Source organism: Ailuropoda melanoleuca, chromosome 7 (assembly GCF_002007445.2).
Source record: "Ailuropoda melanoleuca isolate Jingjing chromosome 7, ASM200744v2, whole genome shotgun sequence".
NCBI lineage: Eukaryota > Metazoa > Chordata > Mammalia > Carnivora > Ursidae > Ailuropoda > Ailuropoda melanoleuca.
The window spans coordinates 57,224,931-57,246,580 of NC_048224.1; the positions used below are offsets into that span (position 1 = coordinate 57,224,931).

At 55.2% G+C, this 21,650-nt stretch overlaps 1 protein-coding gene and 1 long non-coding RNA gene across 3 annotated transcripts; one reads left to right on the top strand and one right to left on the bottom strand.

Annotated features, from left to right (window-relative positions):
* Positions 1-2,535: 2,535 nt before the first annotated feature.
* LOC117803050 lies at positions 2,536-5,829 on the bottom strand. Its single transcript, XR_004626623.1, has 2 exons — positions 5,506-5,829; positions 2,536-4,484 (listed from the first exon to the last, which is right to left on the bottom strand). It is a non-coding gene; the product is annotated as an uncharacterized LOC117803050 (long non-coding RNA).
* Positions 5,830-6,039: 210 nt separating this feature from the next.
* Positions 6,040-21,588, top strand: GTF3C5 (general transcription factor IIIC subunit 5). Of its 2 annotated transcripts, none has more exons than XM_011231226.3 (11): positions 6,040-6,399; positions 8,977-9,196; positions 10,463-10,661; positions 14,502-14,697; positions 15,789-15,893; positions 17,010-17,124; positions 17,858-18,001; positions 18,137-18,234; positions 19,244-19,326; positions 19,927-20,069; positions 20,924-21,588. In XM_011231226.3, exons 1-11 carry the CDS (start codon positions 6,238-6,240, stop codon positions 21,079-21,081), a joined length of 1,623 nt encoding a protein of 540 aa, XP_011229528.3. In that variant the 5' UTR covers positions 6,040-6,237; the 3' UTR covers positions 21,082-21,588. The 2 variants fall into 2 exon arrangements, with proteins under 2 accessions (XP_011229528.3, XP_034520644.1); XM_034664753.1 differs by having other exon boundaries at positions 17,858-17,938.
* Positions 21,589-21,650: the final 62 nt, after the last annotated feature.

The window sequence follows — 21,650 nt, forward strand, 5'->3', positions numbered from 1 at the left end:
ATATATATATATATAATTGTGCTTATAATGATACAGATTACCTCCAGGGAGATAAACAAGAAACTGATAACATTAGTCACCTTAAGAGAAAACATGATCTGGGGAAAGGAGCTGGAGGGGCTTTTCTCTTCGTAGGTTTTGGCGTCCTTTGGATTTTGAACCCAGAGTATCGTTACCCGTCCCCCTGGAAGAAAAATGTCAGGGGCCAGTGAGGGGCTGTTTGCAGGCAGGTGTAATGCGGACAAGTGATGTGAGCTGCCTGGGGCGATGGGGTGGGGGAGAGAATGTGGATGCCTGATTTAGGGGATGGAGTGGACCACATGGCAGTGGATGGATTGGGGGACCAGGGAGCTTGGGGAATCCAAGGTGACACTCAAATTTCTGGTATTTCTATTCCTGAGAAAGGACCCCCTAAAGGAAGGGGGGAGGAAGGGGTTTGGGGAGAGACGGAGGAATCCCGTTTGGATATCATTTGTCTTTTTTCCCCTCGACTGTTCAGGACCCTCCACCTCCTTTGTGGAGAAACTTCCCCTTGTGGGTGGTCTCAGAGAGGGCAGTTGCCAACACCATCCTTGTGTGTCTGCGTGAGCCCTGGGCTCTCCAAGGGACCCTGCCCAATTGGATGGGTGAGCCACTGCAAAGGGAACCAGGGAATTCCTTGGGTGATTGAAATATTCTCTATCACGATTGAGGTGGAGATTGCACTCGTGTATTTGTAGATATACTGAACGATACTCTTAAACTGGGTCTATTTCATTGCATATAAATTATACCTCAATAAAGTTGACTTAAAAGTAGATATATTTTAGGGGCGCCTGGGTGGCTCAGTCGTTAAGCGTCTGCCTTCGGCTCAGGTCATGATCCCAGGGTCCTGGGATCGAGCCCCGCATCGGGCTCCCTGCTCAGCGGGAAGCCTGCTTCTCCCTCTCCCACTCCCCCTGCTGATGTTCCCTCTCTCGCTGTGTCTCTCTCTGTCCAATAAATAAATAAAATCTTTTTTAAAAAAGTAGATATATTTTAATATATAATACTCACATATTATGTATATTTTATATGTAATATATTAAAACCGCGCACATGTATATGTGTGATTACAATGGCACAAAAGGCAAGAAGAGTCTACATGTGTCTTTGCACTGTTGTGGAAACGGTAAGAGTACTAATTCATGTTTGACTTTAATAGAACAAGGATTCATACCATAATCTCCAGGGTAACCAGTGAAAGTATGTACAGCTATCTATTAGAGAGAAAACAGAATAATAAAATATAATTAGTATAAAAGAGGAAGTGAAAGGGGAGGGGAAGACAGAACAGGCAGAGCAAATAGGAATATAAAAGTTTTACACCCAAATAGATCAGCATTACATTAAATATAAAACAATTAAATACTCCAGTTCCAAGACAGAGGGTATTAGACAAGAGGAAGAGCAGACTCCGTCCTGCATACAAAAGACAGACAAAAATCGAAGCTTGCAGAAACACTGGAAGTAAAACGATAGAAAATCATTGATATCAGGAAAACGTGAACCAAAACAAACCTCTCGTAGTGACAGTCACATCACACAATCTAGACTTTCCTAGAGACCAGAGGAACATTTCACGACCATTAAAGGTCTATTTGCCAGGCACATGTGACATTTCTAAATTTACATGCACACAAAAACACGGACCTCAGTCAGAAACAAAGCAAAATTACAAACCTGCAAGGAGACTAGGCAAAGTCATGATTGCAGTGGGAAATTTTAACACATCTCTTATAGACCGAGCAGACGAACACAGACACACGCACATGCACGCATGCGCACACACGCAGGCGCACCCAGGAAGGATATAGGACATCGAACCTGACACATTCTTTGCAGATGTACCCAGAACACTTCACAAGGCTGACTGTATGCTGGGCCATAAAGCAAGTCCCAATACATTTTATGTATTGGGAGAGAGAATCCCGAGCGGACTCCGCACCCAGCGCGGAGCCAGGCTCCGGGCTCCATCCCAGGGCACGAGATCATGAGCTGAGCCCAAACCAGGAGTCTGACGCTCAACCGACGGAGCCACCGAGGCGCCCCGACAAGTCCCAACGCATCTTAAAGGAAGGGCTGAAATCATATAGAATACGCTCCCTGACTACTATGAAATTAAGCTAGAAGTCAAGAACAGAAAAGATAATATTAAAATTCCCCAATTTTTGGACATCGAGCAAGAGACGTCTAAAGAACTCATGGATCGAGGAAAACAATCACAATGGCTGTTTGGAAACATTTTCAAGTGAGGGGACAGGGACAGGGAGAGGGAGGGATGGAGCAGAGAGGAGGGAGGGAATAGAGGGGACACCCTGACCAGCAGTTCAGACTTTGAAAAGACCCTAAGAGAAGTTCCACTTTGAGTTAGCATTTAGAAAGCTGTGAAAGACCACGTGTTCCCACGTAACAGTGAAACAGCTCCGGGCAGGTCTGAGATTTGGGGGTGCTGGAAGCGTACGCGAACGTAAGGTCCTTCTTCACGCCGAAGAAAACAAAATTAAGAATACAAAATTAGGTGTAAAAGCAAATTACTATTTAGAATGAGGCGGAAAAAGCATAATAAATGATACTTCGACATGACATCCAAATATCCAGGAAAATTTACCATCTTAACCACTTTTAAGCGTGTGGTTCGGTAGTGTTCTGTACACACACTGTCAAGCAACCGTCACCAGCCGGCCCCAGAACTTGCTCATCCTGCAAACTGAAACTCTAGAGCCACTAAACACCAACTCCCCGCTCCTTCTTCTCCCCCAGCCCTGGCAACCCACACTCAACTTTCTGGTTCTGTGAATTCAGCTGCTCTAGGCACTTCGGGTAAATGGAATGATGTAGCATTTGTCTTTGTGCCACTGGCTTATTTCACGTAGTGTAACATCCTCAAGCTACATCTATGTTGTAGTGGGTGTCAACATTTCCTTTTCAAGACTGAGTAATATTCCATCGTACAGTTAGACCACACTCTGTTCGTCCATCACCAGTTGATGGACACTGGGATTGCTTCTGCCTTTTGGCCATTGAGAATAATGCTGCTGTGAGCATGGGCGTACAAGTATGTCTTTGAGACTCTGCCTTTAATCCCTTTGGGTGTATGCTCAGAAGGGGGAATTGTGGGATCATGTGGTCATTCTAGGTTTAATTTTTTTGAGGAGCTGCCCTAACTTTCTTCCACAGTAGCTGTACCTTTTACTTTTCTCTGCTTGTGTCTGCTAATTGAAGGAATTTTCCAGACTAGCTTCTGGCTCTGACAGTTGAACTACCTTTGGCCCTGGACCCTCATATTGCAACACCAGTAGGTGTCACAGAAGACGGTAGAGTGGGTATTCCTGGAAGCCAATCCCACATAGGATGGCCAGCAATAGCCGAACTATACAGAGCTGTGACTGCAGACCACACACGTATTCCATGCATTCCAAACCGAATGTACTCCCAGCTGGACTTCCCCCTTATCAAGTCCCTTAAATGCCTGTGGCCGCTGTGATGTCTGATGGAGGGCAGGTCAGGTAGAGACAGAAGTCTTAACCAATTGCTGCTGAAATACCTTATTTTTAAAAAAATTTTATAAAAACATATGCCTGTGCGAACACAATGATAGGGCACCTCCCAGAGCCTCGGGAAAAAAGTACCTGCAATTGAGGGGCCCTGGCGTTTGAATTTTATTAGCTTCATTGTAAATTTACCTCTGCCTGGCACGTATTTGAAACTATTTAACTTGGCAACATAAACGCAATTTATGAAGAACCTCTGAAGTTCTGTCCTGTGTGCATTTAGTTGGATCTTGCTTTGGAAAGCCAAGTTGACTAGGAAGGCCAATGTTCTCGGCAAGTTTGTCCCACTTGGAGCTAAAAGGAAAACTGAAGAAGCCTCTGGAGGAGCCCCACTCCCGGCGCCCCATCGCTGGCCAGCGGCGGAGGATTCCCGGCCCTGGGCGTGCGTCTGTGCGTGGGGGAAGAGGCGTGGCCTCCCTGCGGTCGGACGTGATCAGAAGCAGGCTGCTGACCCCCGCCCAGCACAGGATTCCGGAGTCTGTTCCCTGCGGCCCCCAGTCCATCTCTCCTCCTTCAGCAGCCGCTTTGCCTTTTTTCCAGGTGTCACGGGCACCGACGACCACGAGGTGGCAGTGTTGCCTGCGAGGACGCTCTGTCGCCACCTAGTGGCCAAAAGTGAACACTACTACTCTCCAATTCTAAGGGTGCCGGAACAATCCAGTCCCAGCGGCGGAATCGTACACACCTACTGTGTGCTTCCCACACTGACCCAGCGGCCCAGAAAGGAATATTCAGATTCTGGGGCCCAAAGAAAACATTTTCCAGGGGCGCTTGCGTGGCTCAATCCCTTAAGCATCTGCCTTCAGCTCCAATCATGATCCTGGAGTCCTGGGATGGAGCCGTGAGTGGGGCTCCCTGTTCAGTGGGGAGCCTGCTTCTCCCTCTCCCTCTGCCCCCACTCATGCTCTCTCTCTGTCAAATAAATAAATAAGTAAATAAATAAGTAAATAAATAAATAAATAAAATCTTAACAACAATATTTTCCAAAGCCCTCCCTGCCCTCCCCTAACACAGAATCAATAAAGGTCCCCCCAAAGAAGGAGCTCCCCAGCCAGGATTCAGGACTGACTTCCGGTGTACCAAACTCACAGGGGTCTGATGTAAATACACCAATTTATTAATTTACAACACATATCTGTTATTTAGTCTCCTTTCTGGAAAATTAAACCACCAGAAGATTGCTTGGTGAGCATGGAATGAGAACAAAAGGACACAAGAGATTTGCAGTTAATTTCATCTCAAGGCATGAAAAATTCCGGAGAATTATCCCGGCCTCGCTGTACTGAACCTTCTCTGGTGGTGGAAGATGCACCAGTTCCTGCCAGAGAAGCAGGTCAGGGACTCCCGAGTCCTCACGGGCAACTCCCTGGCGAGGCTGTGGTTCCTCCAGCTCATGCATCAGCTGCTGCTGGTCGACTGCTCACACTACCGTCAGAAGGGACCTTTCTTTCAGTTCTGGGGCTCCTGGCTGGGTCTTCCAATTATAATGACCTACATTCACAGCTTACAGATTTTCCTTTTAAAAACCTATGTAACAGCCACCGCAGCCGATGATTCGGCCCTCTTACATCCATCTGGAAAAACGAAGTCCTCTTCTTTTGATTCAGAAGTCATTTCAGAAACTTGGGGTTCCATGCTCTATCTCCTGCAGCCCCTTCTTCCCAGGGGGTCTGCACCTGAGTCTGCTTCCCGCCTCTCTGACCCATTCCCTACGCATCAGCCAGGTCCGACACTCCAGGTATAAAACCCTGCAGCGGCTCAACGTCGCACTCCCAGAGACAGCCCACCCGTGAGGCGTACCCACTTTTCGGCTCTGTCTGGCCGATGTCGACTTCCGACCCCCCCGTGTCCCCCACTTTGCTCCCCACAGTTGTCCCCACACAGCACGCGCTTAAATCGCTAAGGAAAGAGGGACGGACGCCCACTTTCCTACCCGAGCTCCGCGGCGGAGGGCGCTTCGGGGTTTTCTGGGCGTGGCGGTGGGGCGAGCATTCGAAGCAGTTTCCTTACGCTCGCATATCCACATCCGACTCCCCGCGGCCTCCATGCCACGCTGGAGACCCCTTCCCCGAGCCCACAGCAGGAGCGGAGTCAAACACCTGCGGAAACCCCTCGGCCGTCGCCGGCCGGAAATCTACTCAGGGCGAGGACCGTCCCTCGCCGGAAGGCGCGCCGGAAGCGTGCCTCGAGCCCGCCCCCGAGCCGTCATTGGAAGCAGTCCTAGGAAGGGGCGGGGACCCTGCCCAGTTCTGCTTTTTCATTGGCTGAAACCTACGAGTCTAGAGAGAAGAGATGAAAGCCGGTTTCCCCCTAACGCTTCGTGGGCCCTCGGGTTTTCATTGGTTGAAATCGAGAACTGGGCGGTGTCTGACAGTCCTCCGGGTCCCATGCAGGTTGCTAGGAGTGACAAGCCCTTGCCCCGCCCCGCGGGCTACCCTCTTCTCTTTAAACCCCAACTCGAGGACCAGGCGGTCCTTCACCCCGAAGCCTGGAGGCCTAGCCTCGTGCCTTTGCTTTCAGAGGCCTCGAGTCTCGCTGAGCCCAGGGATGTAGAGACTCGAGCGGCGAAGGAGCCCGGAACGATTCTTTCGCGGAACCATTGCTGCGAGGCCCCTAGGAGCGCGCGCGGGGACGGACCGCGCCAGGCCGGGCCAGACGGGCAGGGATGGCGGCGGCAGCGACTGCGGGGGCCGACGCGGGGCCGGGGGTCGCGGTCCCCCTAGACCTACGGCGCGAGCGGCGCATGGTGTGCGTGGAGTATCCAGGCGTGGTGCGCGACGTGTCCAAGATGCTGCAGACTCTGGGCGGCGAAGAGGGCGTTTCCCGGGTGAGGAGCCGGACGGGGGGGAGTGGCCGGGACCGGGGGCGAGACCGAGTCTCGGGACCTCGGCCGGAGGGGCGGGACTACCTGGGGGCGGGGGGAAGTGTGGTTTCCTTGGCAACGGAACTCGGGGCAGGCGCTGGGGCGGCCGGTGGGCGGGGACTTGCCTCCTGCGCGGGGGAGGATAGGTTTTGCCTGGGAGCAGTGGGAAAAGGCTGTAGTGGAGACCCAGAGAGGGGCGGGGTGTCCTTTCCATCCCCTGATCCGGGGAGCCGCGGCCCACTCATTGTGCTGTGCTGCCACTTCCTCATTCACAGAGGAAAAGACCCAGGCGTGGGAGGTTAGGAATCGTTGCCTAACAGGAGAAGGGACCAGGTGTTGTGTTGTTGGGGTTAAAGGTGGTAATGGGGGGCGCCTGGGTGCTTAGTCGGTTAAGCATCTACCTTTGGCTCAGGTCATGATCCCAGCGTCCTGGGATCGAGCCCTGCGTGGGGCTCCCTGCTCAGCGGGGAGTGTGTTTCTCTCTCTCCCTCTGCCTGCTGCTCCCTTGCTTGTGCTATCACATACATACATACATACATAATCAAATCTTAAAAAAGGATAAGGGTGGTAACGGCCAACAACTTTTTCGGTACCAGGTGCTTTGCTTACATTCCATCCTCATTAGAACCCTGCTAGGTAGCAAGTGACATTGTCCGCATTTTACTAGGAAACCGAGGCAATTTGTTCAAGGTCTCCTGGAAAATGAGGGAGCTAGGATGACTTCTTACCTGGTGCAAGGCTCGGGGGAAGTGATTTACACGCACCAGGTCTTGAAACGTCTCTTCTGTAGAGACTCCTCTGACTGCACTAATCAAAGTGGCCTCTAGTAGTTCGTATCTGCCTGCTCGACCTGTTAATTCCCTTTTTTAAAAAAAGATATTATTTATTTGAGTGAGAGCGCACATGGGGGGGGCAGGGGAGAGGTGGAAACATGCTCCCCACTGAACAGGGAGCTCCCAGTGGGGCTCCATCCCAGGACCTCTGGGATCATGACCTGAGCCAAAGGCAGATGCTTAACCAACTGAAACACCCAGGCACCCCGACCTGTTAATTTCAATCTGAAATTATGTTTTAACACATTTTATTGTCTGTCTTGGCCGCTTGGCTCTGAGACTAAACTCCATGAGAGCAGGACCTGGTCTCTCTTGTTTACTACTACAATCCTAACATCCATAATCGTGCCTTCTTCCAGAATATTTGTCAGATGCATGACTGAATCCTAATAACAATCTAGTGAGTTAGGTACCATTATTCCCTTTTTACTTGAAGACTCAGGTAGGAAAAGTTGGGTCAAAGAAACACCCACATGGTACAGTGGGGATTTGAACTCATGCATGTCTCCCCTCTGAAGTCTGAACTCCTACCTGCTGCTTCCTCATGTTAATGAATATTGAAAACCCGTCATTAAGCACAGGAAGCCGTAGAGACCCAGTTAGTCGTGCTGTGTTCTTTTATCCTGACTCACTCACTTTACCTGGGCATTGACAGGACCCTGCTCTCACTAACCCCAGGGATATTTGTACCCGACTACAGTGTGAGCCTTTTGGAAGAGACTGGCCATTGATTCGTCCCTTTCATGCCGCTTGTGCACTGTCTCTGCCAGGCCCACAGCTGGGTTTATTCCCAGCCTCACAGTCCCATAGATCCATGTCTTGTAAGAAGGGATTCCTGAAGGTTCGGGCTTCTTTTAACCTTTCCCTCGATGTTTCCTGAGCACCTCCGAAGGGCCAGACTGTGTCCTTAGTTTTGGGGAGCCAGCAAGCTACACGGCAGATGCTCTTGGCCCAGTGAGCCTTGTTGGGGCTTTCATGTGCACCCAGCTGACACTTACTGTGTCCCTCCTATCCCGTGTGGGGCAAGCACTCACGGGTGGGCGACACATGTAGCGTCCGCCACGAGTTAAGACACCAGACTAAGCGTGTTGCATATTCAATGATTCAATGATTCATTTAATCATTGTAACAATTCCATGAGTAGGTACTGTTCATATCTCCATTTTAAGAAGGAACCAAGGCTTGGAAAGGATAAGTGACAGCTAGCCAGAGCCAAAGTGCTTGTTAGTAATTGATTTCATTTCCTTGGGACCTAGAAACATTTGCACGTGAGACCGAATAGCAAGACCCTTTGGAGCAGGCAGTGCCTAGGGTAGGAGGGTCAGGACAAGCCACTCCACCCTGCCAGGGTCAGTTCTCACTCGGGGGTGAGAAGCACACCACGGAGCATTGCCAGGGAGGCACATGATTCCCTGCACTGAACGGGCACCTGAGGGAGAGGGGCTCTACGTACCTGGCAGTATTGTCCCCAGCTTTCCAGCCTCTTAGAAGGAAGAGACTATCCTCATGTTCTCTACTAGATAAAAACTAAGATACTTGGGTTCAAAAAATGGGTCTTTTGAGAATTAAAAGCTCAGAATGAACCACGAGCCCCCTGGCCCGTGCCTTGTCAGCTGGGTCACTGTCAGGCTGTTGTTGAGCGAGGGGCGGCTCTCTGCCAGCTGCTTAGCTGCTCACTGCCTCACTGTCTTCTGTGACCTCACCACAGATCTACGCAGACCCCACCAAGAGGCTGGAGCTGTACTTCCGGCCCAAGGACCCTTACTGCCACCCTGTGTGTGCCAACCGCTTCAGTACCAGCAGCCTGCTGCTCCGGATCAGGAGGAAGACCAGGCGGCCAAGGGAGGCGCCGGGGCCCGAGGCCCACCCTGAGGTCACATTTGACATAGAGACACTTGGCATCGTCTCCACTGTTTACAAGTTTCAAGGTACCTGCATCTTAGTGCGTTGGGTTATGTTAGGACCTGTGTCCACATTCCCGCAGGTGCTGTGTGGGTCGTCCATACCGTGGAGGGGGCCAGCCCATGCCCAGGAATGAGGGGCGGGACATGAGCCGAGCAGGACAGCGCAGGCCCTGTCCCAGAGGCACACGTTCCTCCCTCCCTGCAACAGCTCTCAACGGACTGTGGGCTCATTGCTGCTCCATCTTCTGAATTCTTAAGAAAAGCTGACGTTCTATGAGTAATCCCCTAATTTTTAAGGCTATTATGTGGGGCCAATTAAAACTGGTTAGCAGGTCTCCAATTTTTGACCCTCAGTGTTTTGGAACTTTCTCTAAGTCTGGACTGGTGCTGGTCTTGTCTTTCCTCTGAAGCCTTCCCAGGTCACCTCAGCCCCTTGAAACCTCACGTTTCTTTGAACTCTTAGCCAATTGGGTGTCTCCCATGGTCCTCAATCAGTTGCTACGTACAGGGAACCCCAGTGAGGAGGCGGTCAGGGGTGGGCTGGGGTGGGGCGGGCGAGTAAGAAAGAGCCAGTTTGTTTGGGTCGGTGCTCAGCTTCCCATAGCCTCGGGCTCTTGTCATACAGTGTGGGACGCTGGGTTCCTCAGGCCCTCGTGAAGGGCCGGGCCTGGGGATGTTGTTAAAGGGCCGGTTCTCGCACGCAGGAGGCACTTGGCAGATGACTAGTGCACTTAGCAGCGCGCGGCGTCAGCTGTAGTTCTGAGAGAATCTGCAGAGAGCACACATGGAGAAGGGGGGCTGGAAGGCGCAGAGGGACGGAACCAGGACCTGGAATCCCTGCGCTGGGCATTTGGAATGTCTGTCGTTCTGTTGGCATCAGTGCTCCCCAAAGAGGCCCGTCCTTCCAGGGCCGGGGTCTTCTGGGATGCGCGTTCCATCTGTCTGCTTGGGCCCACACCCCGCCCCGGGTTCTGTCTGAGACACAGCTCCCAGTCTTTTGCTGGGTCCTGGGTGAGTCGTGTGCACTGTGCATTTCAGGAAGCACTGACCTAGCCTGGACCCTCACGCACCGCATTGCCCCTGCAGCCCGGCCCCTCCAGGACTCCCAAGTGCACGGAGTCGCATGCACAGAAGTGTTTCAGACGGTGCTGTTGCGGCTCCCCCACCGTGGCCCGGCAGCAGCTGCTGCACGGCTCCCTCGGCAACTCCGAGAACGTGGGGCGTCGTTGCAGCTGCCCGTCCCTGGAGGGTGTAGTCGGGAGTCCGCCATCTGGCCGCCTCTCTTTCCAGGAATGTCCGACTTCCAGTACTTGGCGGTGCACACGGAGGCCGGCGGCAGGCACATGTCCATGTACGACAAAGTGCTCATGCTCAGGCCTGAGAAGGAGAGCTTCTTCCACCAGGAGCTGCCGCTCTACATCCCCCCACCCATCTTCTCTCGGCTGGACACCCCAGTGGACTATTTCTATCGACCAGAGACGCAGCACCGGTAAGCCCGTCCCCCGCCCCCCCACCCCGGCCACTGCAGCATCAGGGTTCAGAGCCAGGGCCCTGTGGTCAGAGGGCCTGGGTCCCAGGCTCAACTCTGCCACTCCCGAGTCAGGCAGTCGGCACTGCTGGCTTTGCAAGCCCGTGGCTCCAGTGCCTCCAGAGGCAGCGTGACTGGTGACGTAGACCTTGCTGAGAGCTCCCATGCCACAGAGGGAGTCAGGATGTCACCTTAAGCTTTGGAAGACTCATGCCCAAAAGCATGCATGTTGAAATACTTAGAACGGTGAGTGTCTGGCAGAGTGTGATAGAATAAACAAGGGTTTCATCCATTAATTGGATGTGGCTAATGAATTTACAGCCCTCTAGGCCGGGGAACTCCGTGCAGCGTGTGGGAGAGCAGGCTCGTGGGCTGATGTGGCACTTGCCCAGGGTACCTTGCTCTATGAGGAAGGCAGGTGCAGGAGCACATTCTATGGTATAATAATAAATTATGACATAGAAACCTAGAAAAATCTGGAAGATGGGGCCCAGAACAGTTATCTGTAGAGAGGATGATAATGTTCTCTTTCCTCACTAAATGTTTTCATCCACAAGCGCCGACCACGGGTCTTAGCCTGGGGCACTTCTTAGAGCCCTGCGTCAGCAGAGAACAGATGAGGTCCACGCTGGGTGGTGGGGAGTGGATGGGGCACGGGTGGACCATGAGTGACCGATGGGCCCGTGGCCAGATGTGCATCTTAGAGGAGACAAAAAGGGTGCAGGTAATAAGGGGCAATGAGTGGGTAAGGGCTCAGGGCTGTCAGAGGGGCTGACATTTGAGACAGACCTGAATGATGACAGAGCTGGGTAAGTGAAGATCCGGAGAGAACATCCTGGACCAGGGGACTGGTGCCTGTGAAGGAGGGGTTGCAGAGGGAGTCTGGGAGAGCGGTAGGGGTGAGGGTCTCATAGACCATGGTGGGGGGCTTAGATTTGATCCTAAGGTGAAGGGAAGTGTATAGTTCTCTTCCCCTAAAAAATAACGGAGAGTTCCAAACACAGCCCCAAGTAGAGCGAGCGCTCCGCGGAGGCCCAGCTGTGCCGCCCGCCGCTTGCTGCGCCTGGCCCGGCCCCAGCCTCCCAGCGTGTCCTCGAGAAAGCAGTCTGCGTGCCTCCCACGGGAAGGACTTGTGTTCTCACATGAACCTGCCGCGCTCTTGCCTGGGCGAGCGAGCGTACCGGCTTCCCCCGCGCCTGCCGGTGCCGGTCCTCCCTCAATTTCCCCAGCCGGAAGCGGGCCTCCCGGCAGCTTCCATTCGCTGTGCTCCGGCCTGTTGAATCTACGGCCCCCTCCCCAGCCCTTTCTGAGCACAGGAGCGGGGGTGGTTCCAGGGGCAGAACATAACAGAACTGTGTAAGCGGAAGGCGTCGGGCCGCACCCCGCCCAGCCGGAGCCCTCCGAGAGCAGTGATGGGTTTTTCTGTGTGTAGTACTCGCCGCAGGAGTTTTAGGTGGGGGGAGAGACGATTTGCATATTTCTGAAATGCTTTAATTATTTCCCCCACAAGCATTTCCCCTCAGAGTCAGAAACAGACACAAAAATACATAAGGGAAACTAGACCTCTCCGCACAGCTGGGCCCGGGTACGGGCTGGAGCGGCTGAGTCACCCCTCTGTCCTGTGGGGCCTGTAGGCAGCTGTTCCCCAGCCTCTGGGAGAAGGACGAAGGATGCAGGGCAGCTGCCCTTGGACCACAGGCCCTTTTTTCCTCCCCATGTGGTTTTTGGATGTTCCAGCAGATGGAAAGAACCTGCGATTTTTCCCAGGGCCACTATTGATTTTCCTGCGCCGCTGGCCTTCCCGGGTGTACCGGGCTGGCGGGGAGGCCGGGCCGCAGCCTTGCTGACCCTCCACGGGTCCAGGAAAGCTGAGCTTCCTGCAAGACCGTGGGCAGAGGAGAGGCTTGGAGGCTGGCCTCACAGGGTCCCTCCTCCTTCAGGAAGTTAGTAGGGGAGTCAGCGAGGCGGCCAAGGAGCCTTTTCACTGTGGTGACAGGCCCTGGCGGTGGGCTGCCCGGGCCGGAATGAGCCACTGGGGCCTTCCCTTTTGGGGGTGTTCAGAGTCTTGGGGGATGTCTTTAAAGACAGTAATATTACACTTGTTCGGGACGGTTTCTAATGCAGTCACTCTACAAAGGAGGCACGGGCTTGCTGTCGTCTTTGTAATTTTGTTTTCCGGTGTGTCCTTTGTAAATACGCACATGGTTTCTATTTGTGTAGAAAATTAAGGTAGAATGGAAACAAATTTAGAAGGTAAATCACCTGGCTGGTCTTGGGTGGCTCATTTGGTTAAGCGTCTGACTCTTGATTTTGGCTCAAGTCATGATCTCAGGGTCATGAGATCGAGCCCTGCTTTGGGCTCAAGATTGGTGTGGAGCCTGCTTAAGGCTCTCTTTCTCCCACCTCTTCTGCCCCTCCCCCCCAAAATAGAATAAAATAAATAAAAGGTAATAATCACCTGAATGAAAATGTGTGATGTCCGGGACATACTTTAGAATGTATTTCAAGGGGTGCATGGGTGGCTGTGTCGGTTAAGCCTCTGCCTTGGTTTCATCTCAGGTCTTGATCTCAGAGTCATGAGATTGAGCCCCAGGTCAGGCTCCTCGCTAGCATGGAGTCTGCTTAAGACTCCCTCTCCCTCTCCCCAGCTAAAATAAATAAATCTTTTTAAAATTCCTTTTTAAAAAAAAAAAGTAAAAAAATGTATTTCAAAATAATTTTGTGGGTTTGGAGTGGAGTGCGGGTGAAATGAAATTGGCCGAGTGGTGATAATCGTTGAAGCTGATGGTGGCTGGTGGGTTTCTTGAGACTGTTCTCCCCTTAGTATGGGCTTGACATTCCTGACAGCCAAGCTTTTTTTCTTTTTTAAAGATTTATTATTTACATATTTGAGGGAGAGGGGCACAAGCTGGGGGAGGGGCAGAGGGAGCAGCAGACTCCCCACGGAGAGGAGAGCCTTGATGCTGGGCTCGATCCCAGGACCCTGAGATCATGACCTGAGCTGAGAGCAGAGGCTTCAACAACTGAGCCCCACAAGTGCCCCCAACATCCTACCTTAATGAGGTAACCACCTGAGCATCTTGGCCCGGTAACAACAGAGAGAGGCTTGACCATAGCTGGTGCTAGAACCCTCACTTCTGACCCCCGTGCTATAGGACAGTGCTGTTCAGTAATGTCTATTTTCCCTTCACCCAGCTGTCATCCGATGGGCCAAACGTGCTCTGTCAGAGGGTGGCAGGACAGGGTTCATGGGGCCCGGAGTCCCAGCTCTGTCCTTACAAGCTCTGACTTTAGGTAGGTCTCTGGCTGTTGTCAGTTACTCCGTAGGAAATTGGTTCCTTCCTCATAGGATTGTTTTGAGGGTTAAGGAAGTGAATCGTAAAAGTCAGTAAGTGTAGGTGTTGCCTGACAGCTGACCAAGCATGTCCTGTGTGGCTGACCTGCCCGCCCCACTCCTGCCTGACGGTTTTCCGTTTTCCACGGGCTGTCGGGTGCTGTGCGTGACTCGATGCAGTTGTGAGACCAGCAGCCTCACCACTTTCGGCTTCCCCCTGCTTCCGAGCTGCGGGCCCCAGGGCCTCTCTGAGCTCTGCAGCAGTCGCGGCCCCTGCTCCTGCCCGGCTGTCAGCCTGAAAACACAGGTGCTGAGATTCTCCCCCAACCCGTAACGCGGATTCTGGGGAAAGGCACCCCCACGTGGGCTGCTGGCGTCACCAACTGGCGGGCTCCCTGCCTGGTCCGGCAGGCCCGTGCCTCGGGTCCTCTTGGTGCTCCAGCCCACCACAGCTCCCTCTGCCCCAGGGAAGGCTACAACAACCCCCCTGTCTCAGGCGAGAACCTGATTGGCCTGAGCAGGGCCCGGCGCCCCCACAACGCCATCTTTGTCAACTTTGAGGAGGACGAGGTGCCCACGCAGCCGCTGGAGGCTGCAGTCCAGACATGGAGGAAAATCTCCACCAACCCCATGGACCGGAAGGTGGAGGAGGAGCTGAGGAAGGTGAGCTCGGGGCCCGCTGCTGCACTGACCACCTCCCGTTTACCCACCTGGGCCCTTCCCTCGTTTTGCCCATGGCTCTACTGACTTTTTAAAACTGGTTCATCAGCATATGGGAACGTATCATCTCCAGATGTCACATCTCAAAGCCACGCCAAGATAAGCCCTACATTCCCAAGGTTGAAAGTACTCCTTAGAATTTTCTTGAGAGGTCTCTTAGGGGTGGTAAGCAGTTGTTGTGTTGTCTGCTTGTGACTTCACAGTGGAGCTCTGGGGTTCAAGAAGCTTTCATTTATCCATCACTGGTGGCAAGAAAGCAGATGGAGCACCTACTGTGTGCCCCTGATGCTTCATCCCCGTTAGTGCTGCAGGGGACAGAGCCGCCTTCCGCCTGCACCCTGGCTGGCAGGTCCTGGGAGGAGTCAGCGGGGCCTCTGTTGCTCATGCCTGCCCGGGCATAGATGGCAGGTTCTCGGGGAGGCCACCCTGCTGCCGACGGAGGCTCACCTCTGCCCTTGCTGAAGCAGACTGTTTCCTTGGGGGGTTTATTTTTTAAAGAGACTGTATGGACCCCTGACTGGTTTCAGCAATCACTGGTCACTGGAGGGGAGCCATGGGGGACCACTATCCGAGGGCCCTGCTAGTCCTCCAGACACAGCCCAATCCCCAGCCCCCCCCCCCAGCGCTCCAGCCGCACTGGCCTGGTGCAGTCCTCCCTTGGGCCAGGCCATCCCCTTCAGCCTTCACGACGTCCCAACTGAGGCTCCACCCTCTAGGTTGGGGCTCGGGGTCCCAGAACTCTGGCATGTTCCCCTCTTGGCCCTGCTCTGGCTCCTTTGGTCGTCTGCCTCCCCCACTGTCCCGTGAGCTGCATGAGGACAGAGACCATGTCCTTCGTGGTCATTTCAGGCTGGGTGTGTGGTGTGCAGTCAGTGGGTGCAGCCGTTCCTAGAGGCTGCCCCTTGCCTGGTCAGCCCCTGCTCTGCAGCTGCTCTCCCGAAGGGTCTGCTGGGGACCAGACCATGCTGGAAAGTCTGAGCCAGGCAGGCAGGAAGCTGCTGGTGCTCATTCCAGTCTCTGTCTTGACCCCCCAGCTGTTTGAAATCCGTCCCATCTGGTCACGAAACGCCGTCAAGGCCAACATCAGCATCCACCCTGACAAGCTTAAGGTCTTGCTGCCCTTCATGGCCTATTACATGGTGAGTGCCTGCCCAGCCTCTCGCCTTGGTTCCCACCAGGGTCGCCCTGATCACTGATACGATCTCTCAGAGCTACAGCCAGAGCAGGTGCCCTCGGGCACCCTGGGCACCCCTGGGCAACTCATTATAGCCCCGGGAAGTCCCTCCACCATCTCCTAGTAACGGTAGCTATACTGGGATGATTTTAGGAGTAAAGAGTAATTACATAACTTTTAAATAAAGGGATTATACGTTTTTAAATGATCTTGTATTGAGAACGTTCTAAGGACCAGATGCTGGATTAAGTGCTGTGTACCTATTATATCCTTTTTTCTTCCCTGGGGGGTGGCAGCAGGATTCCCTTCTTACCTTTGAGGCAGAGCCAGGCTGAGAGAGGTGACTTGATGTGCCAAGGTCCTCTAGCCAGCACATGACAGAGCCACTTGGGACCCCAGCCTGTTTGGCACAGAGCCCAGGCCCCCTAACCACAGGTCTACCAGGCTTGGCTCATTCTGCCTGGGTTGAGTAGGGGTGGGGGTGGGAGGGGTAGGTCCACCTTGGGCTCAGTCCAGGAGGGCCTGGGGATGGGGTATCATTACCACGGTTCCCAGAGGTGCTGGAGGAAGGCATCCTTCCTGCCAAGGGTCCCCATGTGGAGCCCTGGTAAGGCAAGCCTGAGATGTGACCATGACGGTGATGACAAGTGGGGCACAAGGAAGGCTCATCCCTCCTGTGCTTAGACCCCAGACTTCAGAAAGCTGCTGTTTGTCTTTCAGCATTGGCTTTCTAGACCTAAGGACTTTAGAAGTACTGCTTGTTGGGGTGGCAGAAACATTCACTGGGCACGTCCTGTGTGCCAGGTGGAGTGGTAAGGGCTCCCAGGGCATCATCTCATGTAATCCTCACAGAAGCGACGGGAAAGGGGCTCCTGTCACCTCCAGCAGGAAGACCAGGGCTCAGAAAGGCCAGGCGACCTGCCCAAGGTGACAGAGTCATACACAACAGAGCTGGGGTGGGGTTCCAGAGCTGTGTCCTCCAACTCTCAGCATGTTCAGCTGCCCCGGCCTGGGCCTGCATCTCTGAGGGAGCCAGGGACCAGCCTTGGCCCCACTTCAAACTCCCATCTTTGGTCTCCAGATAACAGGTCCCTGGAGAAGCCTGTGGATCCGATATGGGTATGATCCCCGAAAAAACCCAGACGCCAAGATTTATCAAGTCCTTGATTTCCGAATCCGTTGTGGAATGAAATATGGTAAAAATTATTAAAACCTTGCCTTTCTAGCTTTCTCTTAATATCTTTTTTCTGCTGGCATCCTCTTTCGTAATAAGAATGTATCCATGTGGTGAAGATAAAAAAGCCTTTCTTGGGGTGCCTGGGTGGCTCAGTCGTTAAGCGTCTGCCTTTGGCTCAGGGTGTGATCCCAGGGTGCTGGGATTGAGCCCCGCATCAGGCTCCCTGCTCTGCTGGGGGCCTGCTTCTTCCTCTCCCACTCCCCCTCCTCTCTCACTGGCTGTCTCTCTCTCTCTGTCAAATAAATAAATAAAATCTTTAAAAATAATAATAATAATATAAATAAATTAAATTAATTTTTTTTAAAAAAGGCTTTCTTTGCTCCTTGGTGAGATCTTTGTAGAATAGCATAGAAATGAAGGTCCCAGCTTGAGTACTGGCTCCACCGTTGGCCCTCGAGCTGCTGAACCCGTTACTCATCCTCTCGGTTATTCCACTTACTTTTGGTTCCTGAGGTGGGGGCCAGGCACCCAGTAAGCGTGCGGTCCCCGAGCCTGCAGTGAGCCGCTGCACGCAGTCCTGTGTGGTTGGCGCTGGAATGGTGGCTGCTGGCGCCTGGTGCACGGGGGCCTGGCGTCCCTTTCTCAGGAGCTGGCCCCAGCGAACCCCTGGAGCACCAAGCGCAGAGTCAGTTCTGTTCGCCAGAAGGGGCTCTGCGCCCACGTGCACCCGACACGCCCTTCCTCGTGTGCAGGTTACGCCCCAAGTGACATGCCTGTCAAGGCCAAGCGTAGCACCTATAACTACAGCCTCCCCATCACCGTCAAGAAGATGCGTAAGTGCCTCTGCGCGCCCTGTGGGCCACGGCTGATTTGCCCTCACAGAGACGCCGAGGAAGGTGGGCATCTGGACTCTGGGGTGCGGTGGGGCTTCCTAAGGGGCCGCTCCAGGGCACCGCTGGCTAGCGTGCCGGAGAGGGGTCGGGGAGAAACGTACCCCTATATTCCAAAGTACTGCTACTGTCCCCTTGCAGCCAGCCCGCTCGTCACCATGCATGACCTGAAGCAGGGCCTGGGCCCATCGGGGATGGCCAGCACACGGAAATCGACCTCCAACAAGTACAAGCTCAAGGTGGGTGCCCCCGGTCCCCAAAGGAGAGCAGCCACCCACCCGATAGAGGGCGCAGTGGACCGTGGAGAGGAGGCACCTCCCTCGTGCAGGCCGGGCGCACACACGCTCCCCGAGTCCCCGGTCTGGGCCACCGGGAAGGGCTCTGACCGGCTGCTCTGCCGACCGGTGCCTTTGTGCGACTCCCAGCTTCCAGGATGGCCTTGGGAAGCACAGTGAGAGTTCAGTGTCACCCGCCCAGCGCTGTGGGCACTGAGGACCATCTGGGCATGTCTTAGAGAGGGATAGGCGACACTAGCAACTGCATGTGGCTGCCTTTTGTGAGCCTGTGGCCGCTGCCCAGGTGGGCTGAGTGGGGGTGTGCGTGCTGAGCTGTGGCAGACCGCCCCCCCTCCCGCCCCGTTGTGGGCAGCCGGGATGCTCATAGCCAAGAGCCCACGACCCCTCGTGGGCTCGCGGGGGTCCTCAGCACACCCGATGGTGGGAGTCTATGGGCCTTCTACCCGCCCAGGCTGCTGCCAGCTGCACCCCCAGCCCTGGCTCGGCTGCCTCATGGTGGGGGGCACGGGGGGGCACGTGCAGCTGATGCGGGCGGGGCGGGCACGGAGACAGGTGCCGTCGGCGTCCTCTTCTCATGAGGGCAGCCACGTCTTCACCTCAGTGGCCATCTTTCCCCTCAAGCACTCTCACTCAGGCCACCATCCCTACCTCTAGAAAACGGATACTCGGTAAACCCTGTTTCTCAGTGGGCGGCTTGTGGGGCCACAGAACAGGACCGGTTGGTAGGAGGTGGTGAGGAATGAGGGCGGACTGCAGAAGGCTCGCGAGGCTGGCGTGAAAGTCCGCGCCATACCATGTGGCCCCAGGGCCGGGGGTGTCGGAGCCTCTGCATGCCTGCCCCTGGCCCCCCTGAATCCGGGGGGCGGGGAGGAGCCAGGCCCTCCAGGTGGGGACCGGCCAGGCAGAGCTCTGAGCTCCGACTCACTGTCCCGCCCTCCCGTCCTTTCCCCAGGACTCGGTCTACGTCTTCCGGGAGGGGGCCTTGCCGCCCTATCGACAGATGTTCTACCAGTTATGTGATTTGAACGTGGAAGAGTACGTAGTGAGGGGCCCTGACACCGCCAGGGTGGGCACGGTGGGGCTCGGGACCAAGGCGTTCCCTGCCGCTCTTCCACTCAGCATCGGGCTCGGCGGGAAGCCCTGCCTGGGATGGGGGCACCTGCTGGGGGCACCTCCGTCAGCCTCGTGGCCTGCAGGAGCGGTTTCCAGGGTCCACCTGCGTTGCACCCCTGAGCTGCCATGTTGGGCCCTCCTCCCCCTCTGGCCACCTGGAGGCTCGGGACACACCACCTGAGTTTCCCAGCCGACACCACAGTCCTAGCAGCCTCCCAGGCAGTTGTTCTTAGTAAGGTTTAAAAAGGGGGTGCGGGGGTGCTGGGATGGGAAGAGACGGGAGAACATTAGACGCAGCTCAAGTCAGGTGAGAGCCCGGGGTTCTCGCAGGAAAGATGTGTGGCCGCCCCCACATTGTGTGCAACTTTGGTGCGGGGGCCACACCGGTCAGAACCCAGCTGGGAGGGGCCGGCTCCCGTGGGGGTGCCTCAGTGCTGGTTATCCGGGCCCTGCCCCGCCTCTGCAGACCCTTAGGGTGCCTGTGGGCGGAAGCCGTGGCCTGAAACGCCCCCCTCCCCCCAGGTTGCAGAGGATCATTCACCGCAATGATGGGGCCGAGAACTGCTGCACCGAGCGAGATGGCTGGTGCCTCCCCAAGACCAGTGATGACCTGAGGGACACGATGTCCCTCATGATCCGGCAGACCATCCGCTCCAAGAGGCCTGGTGAGAGCGCTCGGGGTGAAGGAGGGCCCCGCTCTGGGACAGGGCAAGTATCCCTAAAGGCCCGCTCCTAAGAAATTACACCCACGTAGAATCGTCCCTCCGGGAGCCAGTTGCCCCAGGCAGCCTACCTCTCCCTGGGTGGGAGTCCTGCCGCTCAGCCCTGGGGGTCCAAGGCAGGAGACCAGCCTACTCTGTGCCCACTACCTTCCAGCTGTTTGTGGGCATGTCCGGCCTGTCTTGCCCCGGAGAGCGGGAGCAGCAGTTGGGGGGGCTCTCACCCCACATGGCCTGGCCACTGGCCTGTGGTGGGGGGATGTGAGGAAAGGGGAGCACTTGCTGGTCTGCGTGTCTGATGAGGCCGGGGAAGCATGAGCGAGAGGGCCCCTCCCATGGCTTCCTCCTGGACCCCGCCGGACTCCACGGAGCTGGCGGGAGTAGGGGCTCTCAGCCTCCTTTGGGACACGGCCCCATCTGAGAATCTGCTTGAGGCTCTGGACCCTCTCCCCAGAAAAAAGCACACAGCACGTCCTATACACTCTCAGGGTCCCTTGGACCCTTGAAGCCACCAACCTCCTTTGGGGAAGTGGTTATCAAAGCTCTTGGCTTCCGTATTCCCCTGAAGTGCTTGTTAGGCTGTAGAGTGCCAGGCCCCTGGCCCTATACTTCCCCAGGCAGCTTCTCCAGGGCCTGAGCCCAGACACCCGTCATTGTAAATAGGCCTCCTGCAAGCTGACTGCTGGGCTGGACGCTGGGCTGGCCGGCACCTCTCTCAGGCTGAGGCCAGCAGTAGCTGGTCTGGGGGCCATGCAGGAAGCCTGTGGTGGGATACACATGGCCTTGTCTCCTGGCCCCAGCTCTCTTCTCCAGCCCGGCCAAGGCCGACAGGGGGAAAGAGCCCCTGACGTTCGAGTCCGGGGAAGACGAGGAGGACGAGGAAGAGGAGGAGGACGACTTCAAGCCATCTGATGGCAGTGACAACGAGATGGAGACAGAGATTCTGGACTATGTGTGACACAGCCCTACACGCAAGGCTGGGCCTCCTTGATCATGCAAGACTGATGACGGAGCCGGGACAAGCCGTGGCTCCCCAGTGCTGCCCACAGGAACCAGAGCAGCCCTAGGAGCCCCACCAGAGGAAAGCTGGGGTCCTGGCACCGGGCGCTGCCGACCCTGGTCCTACCTGTCTGCCTGTGACATCTGCTGCGTGGGGCTGCCCTCTGCCCCGGGTGCTTGGGGACGTCCCCAGAGGGTGTGACCTGGCTTTATGCAGCCGTGAGCCAGCCCAGGGTCCAGCAGCTGAGCCGGTGCCCAGCACACCTCTCTGGCTGAGAACAGAAGCTGGGGGTGGAGATGATGCGGCCATGGGAAGGGCGGTCCCGCCTTGGAGCTGATGACTGGTGACCAGCAAGGAAGCTGGGCCGTGGTCACAGATGGGTGAAGACTGTCCTTGGGTTTGGATCCCATCCATTTAGGACCTAGCTGGAGTTGTTCTTATCAAATACACTTTCCCAAGTAGAAAGTGGTGTCTCTCTGGGGGTGTGGGAGCCAGAGGAGAGTTTCCTCTTGCAGGTTGGCTGAGAG

Coding starts and splice junctions, on each gene's coding strand:
- GTF3C5 (XM_011231226.3), top strand. CDS start 6,238: ATGGCGGCGGCAGCGACTGCGGGGGCCGACGCGGGGCCGGGGGTCGCG. Junction 17,125..17,857: donor CCGTTGTGGAATGAAATATG/GTAAAAATTATT, acceptor CCTCGTGTGCAG/GTTACGCCCCAAGTGACATG. Junction 19,327..19,926: donor TGTGATTTGAACGTGGAAGA/GTACGTAGTGAG, acceptor CCCTCCCCCCAG/GTTGCAGAGGATCATTCACC.